Source organism: Salvia hispanica, chromosome 3, assembly GCF_029641045.1.
Source record: "Salvia hispanica isolate PSC_SH4W2 chromosome 3, Shi_PSC_v1, whole genome shotgun sequence".
NCBI lineage: Eukaryota > Viridiplantae > Streptophyta > Magnoliopsida > Lamiales > Lamiaceae > Salvia > Salvia hispanica.
In genome coordinates this window covers 60,185,047-60,197,664 of record NC_142694.1, presented here as the reverse complement: position 1 = coordinate 60,197,664, position 12,618 = coordinate 60,185,047, and the positions used below count along the sequence as shown (strand labels likewise).

The window sequence follows — 12,618 nt, the reverse complement described above, 5'->3', positions numbered from 1 at the left end:
CCTCCGAGAATATTGAATGGAAATATAAGTAGGTCTGATTTAATTAGCACCCTTCACTCCATCACAGCTCAACCTGCACATTTAGAAATACATGCAGGGCTGAGTATAAAGGTACTCAGTGAACACGTTGCCGAAAAATACAATAATACATTTTAAAATATTGTCAGCCATTATTACAGTAACACTCAGAGGTTTTATTAAAAAGACCCGAGCTTACTAAAAATCATTTTACGACTGCACAGTCTAAGTTTTTTCTGTTCCTTGCCATATCTGAACATCTTGTGCAGTAGAAATGGTGTCCTCCTACGGTTACCTTAACATTCATGTGCCGAGAAAGTGGCCACTTTCCGCGGGCACCGGACCGGCCAACCTTACCGATGACACACAGTCCACGTGTACACTAGTCCGAGTAGGGTCTCCCCCCTTGCTGGGACCTGAATTCGATTTCTTACTTTATTCGGCATAGCACATTCGGTATAACCAAACTGATAGGCATCAATGCATAAAATAACATCTTTTATGGCAAGACAACATCATTCGGATAAATAAATATTATCTCAAATATGCTTCATATTTTTATCCACATTTGTATGTAAAATAGAAAAGTTCACATCATACGCTTCTGACTCCGTTTGACAATATTAACTCCATTTGGAGTTAATTCCATGTGATGGACCTTGTCCAATAAAAGAAAGTAGTCTATTTAGCATCGAGAAATAAATAAAAGTGGAAGACATGCTCCTAGGATATGCATCATATTTTCTTCTCTCTTTCATAGCTCATTCACTTTAATTAAACCCAGAGATTTAATTATTGACATTAATTAATGTCTCGATTAATTTAGTAAATCTGAAGATCAAATCATGCAAACTCACTTATTTAAATTAATTCAAGAGAACTTAATCTAAAACAATTAATTTAATCCTAATATTACAATTAATTAATCTCAAATGAAGAATTAATTAATTTTAGTCCAAAAAACTCTAAAAATTTAATCCATCAAGCGCTAAAAATGTTACCCATAAAAATAAAGTTAGTTGCTCAAACCAATTTTATACTTGAAATAGTCCAATACAAAGGAGCTAAAAATATTAGTCCAATTTCTTAAATAAGTCAAAATAAATTCCCATCCTCATGAACTCTATATGTGAAATCCACTTCTCTCTGCATGCTCGACATCTCTTTCTAACTCTATCTCTCTCTTTCTCTCTTTCTTTCTTTTTTTTCGCCAAACAAGATATAGCCTTGGAATTTTTCACGATCAGGAGTCCAAACAATATCCGATCGTAACTTGTGTCGTTTTAAAAGTTTCTATTTTTTTGAAAATGTTCTTGATTCACTATATTATATTAAATGAATAAATATTCATCACCGCAGGATATTAATTATTTTGAAGGTTTTGAATTAGTTTTCGTACCTTTCTTTGCTTGAATATAGGATAGGATTGCTTCTTATGAAATCAAATTAATTCAATTTGAAGACATGATCGGGGCAGAAAAGTAATTTCCCAAAACCTGGGCGGGGGGATTGCAAATAAAAAAGTACAGAATCACCGTCTCCCTCTTTCTCTCCCGATTGCCTCTGTTTCTTTTTTCTAATCTTTTTAATTTTTATTTTTCTGTAATTTGACTTTTAATTTTAACCTGGCTTGCTTCTTACAATCCTAGACCTTCGTCGTCGTCACTTTTTCTTCTGCTGGAAGCTCCTCAAATTTCCAGAGACATCACAGCACAACTGACGTAATTTATACTTTTTGTAGCCTTTTTTCATTGTCTTCTTTGTTGGGAACTCTGGTTGCGAAACATTTCGTAATTTTCCTTTGAATTGGTTAGGAATTATTGTGCTTTGTCTGATGTGCTCAAATGATGATTTTGATGGATCTTTTGATAATAGGAAATTAGGAATGTGAGTAACTTTATTTATTTATTTAGTTTTGGCTCAAGTAACTACTTTGTTGGTGGGTTTATGGTTTTGTCACGTTTTGGAAGGATTGAAGTGCTGGTAAATAAATCAGGTTTATTATGAATTATGGAAATTTGAATTTCTTTTCTATGTTCTTTGCTTTGTAAAACGGATCATTTAATTTGGGTTTTAGATAAGCTTAAAATCATGTGACCTTATGCAAGTCATGTGAATTTGAGTAGCTAAAATGCTTTGGTGAATTTTGAAAATCTACTCTTACCTAACTATTTCAAACAATAGTACCAAACTGGAGCTTGAGAGTGATTATGTGAATCTTTTTCATGTTTGCATCAGGACGTTAGCGAAAGAGTATTTCTATTCCGGTTTAGTACAGGGCAAGCTTGGCATGTCCAGTCATTTTCTTCTTAAATAAACCTAAGAAGTAATAAGAATGTTGCTAGTCATCCTTTTTTGTTTAGTTGATTAATGGATTACAAAACATGGACCATTTCCATTTGCTATCCGAAAGAAGAGCAACGCCACTTTGAATGGTTGCTGCATTCATCTAAGATCAAGCATCATAAAGCTCGTCTAAAATTCACCTGCATATACATGGTGTCATGAGTTAATGCTGTGAACACTGTTTCTTGATGCTTGCCTGAGAATTTCATAACATGATGGATATTTCAATAGATGTACTGTGGGCTGGAGGAATCATGAAATTGAGCATAGATTCGTATTTTCTCTTTGTTAGCATGACCTTGGATGAAAGCATGTTATAGGTTTTTGGGCTCGGGGGTGGGCTTAGGAACATTGTGTTGGACAGTTGGACTGTTGGTGTCATAGATTAGACTCTAATAACATGGTAGGCATCTGTACTCCTTTAGGCAAAAAGAATCATCAAGTGGACTTGTATAATCTCCTACATACTGGATTATGTGATTGTGAAGTTAAAAAGATGTTAGGTTTACATGTTGAGGAAAGTTTGTATTTTTTCTGTTCTTCCACTCGAAACACGCATTTTATTGAAGCATCTGGTTTTGGTATGGTTAGTTTGCATGCTATTGTAGTCTCATGGAGTCGTTGGAATTATTTGCTGATTTTCTTTCTTAAAGCACTATGTCTATATCAGCCCGGCATAGGTTGCATGTGTGCTGTCTATATTTCATTCCTATCACTTTGCCTTTTCCCGTTGTGGTCATTAAGTCTGGTTAATTTTATATGCAAACCCTATCTATTCATTCTTGTAGCATTAGAACCGAAATAAATAGTCTTGAAACAATTCTCACTGATAAAGATTGTTTCATTGATTTGTTGCAAAGATTGCAACATATCTTTTTGATGGTGTATTATTGTGATTACTGATTCATATCATCGGATTTTGAGGTGCTTAACTAAGTTATCTGCCAGGTAATGACAACAGAGGAAGATATCAGCATACCAGATCTGAAATCACAGTTGGCGAATGCACAGAGCCACTGGAAGCAGGAGATGGGAAGAAGCCAGTCTCAAGTGGATGCGTTACAAGAGAAGCTTATGGAGGTAAAAGCTTGCATACACGGCTCTGAAGCAGATGCTAAGAAGGAGATGAAAGTTCTCTGGCATAGAGTCAAAACGTCTGCAACATTGTTGACATACTTGAAATCAAAAGCCAGAGTTATGGCTGTTCCTCATTTGGCTCATACCTCTTGCGGCATCAAACGATTGGAGGGTGTGGGCCTTGTTGATAAAAATGGTGTGCCGTTGTCTCAATGGTCAAGGAGCGTACGTACTTTTTTTTCCGACAGTGCAGATGAGGAAACATGGACAGCGCTTAGCAATCAGGACGGTGCTCTTGATGAGCACGATGGAATTTACATAAGTGAATTACTCAAAAGTGTACAAATGGTTACAGATGTAATGGAAACTCTCGTGAAGAGAGCTATCAAGGCGGAATCTGAAACGGTCACTGAGAAGGAAAAGGTGACAGTAGGACAGGAAGAAATAAAAAAGAAGGCAGTTCAAATTGAGAACATGTCGCTAAAATTAGAGGAGATGGAACAGTTCACAATGGGTACAAATACTATTTTGAACGAGATGAGACAGAGGGTAGAAGATTTGGTTGAAGAAACTTCTAGACAAAAGCAGAGAGCTGCCGACAATGAGCCGGAGCTTTGCCGTGTTAAGCAAGACTTTGAATCCCTGAAATCTTACGTCAGTACTCTAATTAGCGCAAGGGAAACATTTCTTTCATCAGCAAAGCAAATTCAGATGATTGAAAAACACTTTGAACGGTCAGTAAACTATTCTCTGATCTTTATTAGTACTAGTAATTTGTTTGGGATTTGACTAGTATCATGCTCTTTGTTGTTATACGTTTCTATTTAGTTGCTCATGGTGATTATATGTGGTTGTTATTACGGTTCTTGCATTTGTTCGGCTCCACTTTCTACATTTGACTTATATCTTTTCCTGTTTCATACTGCCATTTGAGTCATCCTTTTTAGCAGAAGCAAACGAACTATTTTGTTAACAGAATGGAGTATAAATATACAAACAGTTAAAGTTCAATCAGTTTGGCCGATTTCTTTTTCTCTTTCAGTCTTCATTTACTGTTGGAGCTAAACAAGGCTCTACATTTTTGGGGGATGTTTACTCATTTCTACCGTTGGAGGTATATTAAGCTATAAACTTACTTTCCCGTTTGGAAAATTTAGGCTTGTGGCCAAAACATCGCAATTGGAAAGTGAGAAGATGCAGAAGGAAGTCAAGGTCCAGAAACTCATGGAAGAGAATGTGAGACTTAGTGCTCTAGTGGACAAGAAAGAGGCCCAACTCGTAGCCATGAACGAGCAGTGCAAGGTTATGGCTCTGAACGCTTCCAATATATAATTTGACACCTTAACTCATTTGATAGTGCTGTCATTCTTGTGCAACCCCAGTTACGCGTCGTCTCTCCTGATATTGCTCGAGCTTGACATTCCCTTCATGTTGTATTTTCTTATTTGAGAAGTCTTTGGTCGATTGGATGTAACCCAGTGCAGGTTGTGATTATCCTGCTGTCTTGTTATTTCTTCTGATTATGTTTTCTTCACATTTCATGCTTACATAATCTTGATATTATTTTCGTCTCAGTTTTTGGTAGGCATAGTCATTATAAACCAGATTAAATAAAAATAGTTCATCTTCAGTCCACAAAAAAATCAAATTCTGTTTTTATTTATAATACTACTATGATTCACACACTCGTAGCGTCTATTATGTGACATTTTTTTTATAAACATATGGAATTAGGTTACTCCTTTGCATACTAAGATGAATTGGAACTTTTGAATATTTCACGGTCCTTAATATATTTATCATTCTATAAGCTAATTTTTATTAACATCCTTTGGAACTCTAGAGTTATTTCATAAATGGTTACAACACTATGACATTTGTATCACATTGTTTACTAAAATTTGATATGTTTCAAAATGTACCAGTATATAATATTAATTATTAAAACACTATTAATATAAATCGAAGAAACGAAACACATAAATCGATCGAAATACTTTGAATCTCTTTATCTAATAGAGCAGTCACACTTTAATAGCATACATTATATACATCTGTCAAACAGAGAGAAATATTAGCAAAAAATTCTTACATTTTCCAAACGTGAGTAACTTTTAAATTGCAACTGACCGAAATTAATTTAAATAATAAATTCATTCATTATTTTCATAATTTATTTGGGAAGTCAATGATTTTGTAATTGTATTGGAAAATGGTATTGAGTGATATTAGTATAGATTCAGCTCTTCAATATGTAATTGTTTCAAAAATTGATCGCGTTCAATTCTTAGTGATTTTGTTACAACATATCCAGGGGTGAAAGGTAAACTGAAAAGAAAAAAAAAAAAAAAACCCAACTTTTTACCCTGGTAGAGATACATGATTAAAATAAAAGAAGATATAATATCTCCTCAAGTACTCTTTTCATTGGAGTATGAAATTTTATGAAGGAAAGATAAATATGAAGTTATTCCATTTACCTCTTTATTTACCCTTTTCCTTAGAGCATCTCCAATGAGAGAGGTAAAATTATATAACTACCCTATTTACTTTTTTTTTTTCTTGAAAAATCATTTTCCAAGGGGAGAACTATTTGAGAAGGTATTATACTTTTCTCATTTTGAAGAAATATTTTTATCTCTCCATCAAAGAAGAGGTAAATCTTATAATTACTATATTTGTCTTCTTTTCATGAAAAACTATTTTCCAATGGAAAAGGTATTTGAGAAGGTAATTACACTTTATGTTTTTAATGCATTTTGTATTATTATTTTTATTTTTAAAAAATTATTCACCGCTATATATCTTTTTCCTTTAAAACATGTTGCTTTTTAAAAGTGTATTTCACTTTTTTGAGAAAGTAAATAGATGTTATATCTTTTTTATTTTCTCTTTCTTGTTGGAAATGCTATTAGTGATTTCTCTATAGTTCTCTTCCGGCGAACATGAGCTTATGTTACCATGTTATTTCAACATTATTACTTCTATTCAATTCGGGTAATTAAATTTGTTTAATTTGATCCATATGCAACTCGCCAGATTAATTTATTATGAAAATAGAAAATTTTCCAGTAATTTGTTTCGGTAATTCAAAATATAGTTAAAGCTGTGATTATTTGTTCTCTCGAATTTTTATTTTTGAATCTAAATGTATGAACTTTCAGTTTTTCTGATTTTTTCCAAAACACATTTTTTCTATAAATTGAAGTTGACGTATACGTCGAATGTGCCAACGCGGCAAAAAACGACGAGTATTGAGGTTGAAAAATACACAAACTTTCGTTTTTTTCTAAAATTTCCCCCGAACTTTGAAAATTTCTAGAATTTTCCCTAAACTTTGAAAATTATGATTTTTCCCCAACAATAAGTTTTTTCTAAATTATTTAATGCCCAACACTTTGTAAATTTAGATGTGAATATGAATTTATGGAGTAATATATATCAAAATTTATGGAGAGTGAATTTTTAAAATAATACTCCATTTAAATAACATTTTTAAAATCCCATAATTTAAATAAAAAAAGTATATAATTAAAATAAAATATGAATAGATGTAAATTTTCACATAATCATTTAATCATGAAAAATAAAGCTTTAGTCTATAAAAATGAAAACAATCATCATTCCAATCAAATGCAATTTGAAATACAAATTTCAAGGCATTAATTATCGTCAAAAACAACTAAAGTTACAATTTAGAAAAAGGATAAAATTATTAGTAAGTAGTATTATTTTGATTGAAATTATTTATCGGGGAAAAAAAAATAGAATTCTCATTATTCATACTGTTAAATTATAAAAAGGAAAATTTTAGTGGAAAAATAAGAAAATATCAAACGTTGGTGTATTTTATAGTGTACTCCACTTTAATTTTGCTAAAATTTTTTGATGGGGAAAAAAAAAAAAAATTAAAGTTGATGTTACGTTCAAAAATAAAAGTTTGAGGGAAAAAGTTCATATTTTTACATACAAATAACTCATAAAACTATAAACTTCGAATTATACGGCATTGGTAAGTTCCTCATTGTTTAGATTTTATTAATAAATTAGTACTATATCCTTTTAGATGGAGTAATATTTTGGCCGAAAATCCTGGAATCCTCTGGTTTCTTGGAATTCTTTCCTTAATTCTTATAGATACATCTTTCCTTAATTCTCTACCTATATTTTATTAATAAATTATTAAATTTGACTTGATATATATCTTTCTCAAATATCCTAGAATTCAATGGTTTCCCAATTTGATTAGAGGGTGGATTAGTATAAAATTAATTCGAACATATATAACCGTCTCCCTCAATACTCGACCTCTGTTCCCAACTCTGCAGCGACTCCTCCGCCATGAATGGCCACGCGAAAGCTCAAAACACAGATGCCTTCCTCCTTAATTACGACGACAACGAAGTCCGGATCGCCTCCGAATTCTTGTCCAATTGGCTGCCTTTCTTAGCCCGCGGCCTCTGCGAATCCTGCACGCACACCATCTCCCACCGAATCCGATCCCTCCGTTCAGGTCTATACTCAATTACCTCCTCCTCTCATCATCTCTGCATATATTTCATCTCGATTATGTCTCACTGCTTCTTTAATTATGTTAATTGGTATTTCCCTTTCATGATAGTTCTCCAATTTTCGCTAAATATACTGTCTTTACGCCGGCAAATTGAAATTAGTGATTCTATCTTATCAAAATTTATTGACTCCCGTTCTGAATTTTGAAAAATTCGATAGCTTTAATCGAGTTTGTGCTCTTTGATTTTTATGTTTAGGTGTTTATTAATACCAATACCATAATTAAGTTGTGAAACTTGTTAATGTAGAACGGGATGCTACTGTATCTACACCAAGTATTGATGCAAATCACTGTAAGGAAGATTTGGGTGACTGCACTGCCGGGAGTGCGAACGGCAGTGCAGATAACTATGATGATGATGACGATGATGATAATACACATTCATTGGGTAGTTGGAAGGATGAGGCTGATCGATTTACAGAACCATTAAACTCGCCAGCACGACAGACAAGACCTATGTTGAAAAAGTCCTGGGCGGATATGGCTATGGAGGATGAGGTTATGGCAGGAGAAGACAATTATGAGAGCAATGGGCTTGCTGATGCGAATGATTCTTTTCCGGAGGTAACTTCTGTGGCTGAAGCTAAGCCAAAGGTGGCATTGTCGAGGGACCAGAGAGAATGCATTAGGTTCTATCGCGTCGAAAGGAAAAAGGACTTTCTATGTTTGGAAAGGATCAACGGGAAGCTTGTCAACATACTGGAGGGGCTGGAGCTACACAAAGCTATCTTCAGTGCAGCAGAACAGAAGAGGATTGTCAGTTATGTTGAACAGCTAGACGAGATGGGAAAAAAGGGCCAGTTGAAAGGTATGATTTTGTAACTTCATTGAGTTTATATTGCATGTTTAGTTCACCTTTATTAACCTTTCCCATCAGAATACCTATTTATGCATTTTGTGAGCACTTCCTTGAGAATGGTGTAACTCATTCTTTTTTATTTTTCTGTTATCTATTATAGTCGATTTATTTACTTAAACTATTTTTCCCCCTTGGAAGATAGCAAAGAAGCCTATTTTCCTGTTAGGTATAAAGCGAAATGCCTTTCTAAGGAAAAATGTTTTTTGTACTCGTGGTTTCCATTTTTGTTTTCACATGTGTTCTTATACATTGCATATATTAGTGATGGTTTAGCTACCTGTGTATACTGTAATGAAACTGTTGTTTCATACGCTGCTATGGATATGCATACATGCATGTTTATTACTTCATCATAGAAGATACCATGTTAATATAGTGAGTAATTAGATGTATACCTTTGTGCAAATATATGAAATAAATGCTAACTTGAATAAGTAATAGTATTGTCCTATATTATAAGGGAAATATATATCTACCATTCTGTAACTTACATTATAAGATTTGTTTTACCATTTTTGTCTACATGCACTTGAATAATTTGCTAAAGGATAGTTTCCCTATCTGGTTCCAAGATTCAAGTTTTATTATTTCCAACTCTTTTTGGATTTCTTGAATCAGTGAATCTACTGATGGTTAGACTTTCCTTTGTTTTTAATCCTTTTTGTTGCTAGAAGACTTGTTACTTTTGTAATGTATTATGTGCTTCATGGGATGGTTGAAGGATGCATTGCGGGGACTAAAAATGATAAATTGACAAAATCTGTTGTGGCATTTCATGACCTAGTTTCATAGTCACGCAAATATTGACCTTTTACTGTAGTATCTATATTTTTCGCAGCGCCTGACATCTAGAGTTGACTTGATGAAATAGTCCTGAAAATTTTTATTTCAATGTGATGTTTCCTACCTATTTCGGAAAAATTAGAATTCTCTTCTTTTTGTGCTTTCCAGCATTTTCTTATTTAATCATTTTTCGTGTTTCCTTATACTGGTGGCTTGTTGGATCCACATTATTGATGACAGCTTATTTGATCAGCAATCATTATTTTATGTTTATGACATCTTGGTTGCTTTGGGAAGCTCCATTCCATGGTTCAAACTTTAAACTGTCATAGTATCTTCATTTTGCTGCTGTTAAGAGTAGTTTTTATTTACTTAATGCACTCTGCTAATTAAGATTCTTTATATGTAACTTGATTGTAGCACGCACATATACTGCTCCTCAGAAGTGGATGAGGGGGAAGGGGCGCATTACTCTTCAATTTGGTTGCTGTTACAACTATGCCACAGTAAGTGCCCAGGAATGCTGCTTGTGATATGAATATAATGTTTAAGTTGTTTCAAAACTTCAATCTAACAAATTCCATTGGGTGACAGGACAAAAAGGGCAATCCACCAGGCATTCTCAAGGCCGAAATTGTCGATCCGTTGCCCCATTTGTTCAAGGTCATGATCAAAAGGCTTGTGCGGTGGCATGTTTTGCCTCCTTCTTGCGTGCCTGATAGCTGTATTGTGAATATCTACGAAGAAGGGGACTGTATACCGCCTCATATTGATAATCATGAGTTTGTTAGGCCATTCTGTACAGTCTCATTTCTTAGCGAGTGTGATATACTTTTCGGTTCGAACTTAAAAATAGTGGGCCCTGGTGAGTTTGAAGGTTCTCATGCGATTCCCCTGCCACTTGGGTAAGTATATGATGGACCTAACACATTTATTTTAATCTGGATCTTTCATTTCATCTTAAACTTTCTTTCTCTGATTTTGGACCAGATCTGTTCTTGTATTAAAAGGAAACGGAGCTGATGTGGCTAAGCATTGTGTCCCAGCTGTCCCTTCCAAAAGGTATTGTTGGATAGGAGATTGATTATTTCTTCTCTCCATCGCCATCGAGCAAAATTAAGATGCCTGCCTCATTTCACTTTCAGGATATCGATTACCTTTAGGAGAATGGATGACACTAAAAGGCCAATTGGGTATACTCCGGAACCAGATTTGCAAGGGCTTCAACCATTGATGGATGAAGAGGAAAGATCTAGCAAGGATAATGCTTCAAGAGACAGACATATTTCGAGAAGGCCAGCAGACGGAGGAGAACCTATGGTAGTAGATAGGGGAAGAGGATTGGCTTCAGAAAATCCAAAGTCCCGTCATTCAGGCCGAACAAGACAAGGTCCTCCATATAGGAGAAGGCTCCAGTCTAATCAGGAACATTGACGAGTTAACGATATATTACAGTTAGTTACTGGATTTCAAGAGTCTTAAATATATTTCTCAACCTATCTGTTGAGCAAAGCTTTGCACCATTCATCAGGTACCGTCTAAACTATCACTAAAAGCATCTCAGTTTAAGGTTATGTATAGCAAACTGTTGTCGATATTCATCCTCGAATGGTATTAATGTCGCAGGCTCAGATGAATAGTTGAATTCGAACTTACAGAGCTGGCTGGGATGTAAGAAAACCGGTACAGTTATTCAAGAGGAAAATTCATTGAAGATTATTTTTCAATTTTTTATACATTTGCATGTATTTGAGAATGATCAACCTGTATATTTCATTTTTTGAGTTGGAATTTTTCAAGGCTGTGTTAGCTTTCAGTATAAATGAGTATTAGTGATTTTTCAGTATAAATGAGTATTAGCTTTCAGTATTAGTGTTTGTTGGCTATGGATGTTATGCATCAATGTATGATACTGCACTAAACATGCTAATTATTGTTCCTCTATTCATGAAAAAAGTAATCTCATTTTTTTTTATATTTTGACCCGTCTATCAAAATTGTCTTATTTCTATTTGTTGAATTTTCTTATCATTTTTTTTCTCTCTTCTACTTTATTATCTTATCTGTATCTTGTTTTATGAACTCTGCATTCAAATTCTCCAATATATATTAAATTACTAATTTATCGACCAAATTTGCTAATGTTCTTATAAAAAAAAAATTAAACCATCAAATTAATGCTATCTGTTTTTTTCTTCTTTTTGGAGACAATGTCTGTGTTTTTGTGAGTACATGGTCTTGTGCAAACTGTCATATGTGGAAAATAAAACATTGAAGTAATTGATGGGAGCGAATTAAGTTCTCTCATCTCTAAAAGAAAATCATTCAAAAAAAAAAAAGTTAGAATGGAAATTTTCAAGCACAAGAACCACTGTATCATTTCTTATCCACATTTGTGATGTAAGAGGGACCCTTTTCATCACAATTACACGCAATACAGGATGAGAAGAGATTAGATGATCAAGAAAGTGGCAAAAACATTAACTAGATATGAAAAGAAACGGCTGTGATTTCCCAATATACTACTCCCTCCGTCCCTAAAAAATAAATAATATTTAAAACGGCACGAGTTTTAATGCACAATTGATAAAGTAAGAAAATGATAGATAAAAAAAATCATTGAAGTATTATCAGTGGAGAATAAGATTCACCCTGTTAGAGAGAAAAAAAAGTTTCATTAAATAGAATTGATCTATTTTTAAGAGACAATCTAAAATGACAAATGTGGTCTATTTTTAAGGAACGAATGCAATATTATTTAAATCCCGACTTGGCAAATTGGTGATCTGACTCCTTGATAAATGACGGGATATCCTCTCTATTATAAGCTCTTTTAAAGGATGAGTAATCTATTTCTATCATGGTATCAGAGCAAGCCCAAATCATTGATGAGTTTCTTTATTGCCAATGTGGAAGTCCAATTATCATTCCAGAACACTAATCCTCATCTCATATTGACAAA

General features: G+C 33.8%; 2 protein-coding genes across 2 annotated transcripts; both read left to right on the top strand.

The window, feature by feature from the left end:
* The first annotated feature begins 1,564 nt into the window (after positions 1-1,564).
* Positions 1,565-5,015, top strand: LOC125209386 (uncharacterized). The gene is made up of 3 exons (XM_048108981.2): positions 1,565-1,739; positions 3,313-4,175; positions 4,599-5,015. The coding sequence occupies exons 2-3, from the start codon at positions 3,316-3,318 to the stop codon at positions 4,771-4,773; spliced, it is 1,035 nt and encodes a 344-aa protein (XP_047964938.2). The 5' UTR covers positions 1,565-1,739; positions 3,313-3,315; the 3' UTR covers positions 4,774-5,015.
* Positions 5,016-7,630: 2,615 nt separating this feature from the next.
* Positions 7,631-11,528, top strand: LOC125210657 (RNA demethylase ALKBH9B-like). The gene is made up of 7 exons (XM_048110211.2): positions 7,631-7,954; positions 8,262-8,822; positions 10,077-10,162; positions 10,251-10,561; positions 10,647-10,718; positions 10,802-11,187; positions 11,283-11,528. The coding sequence occupies exons 1-6, from the start codon at positions 7,783-7,785 to the stop codon at positions 11,088-11,090; spliced, it is 1,491 nt and encodes a 496-aa protein (XP_047966168.2). The 5' UTR covers positions 7,631-7,782; the 3' UTR covers positions 11,091-11,187; positions 11,283-11,528.
* The last annotated feature ends 1,090 nt before the right edge of the window (positions 11,529-12,618 follow it).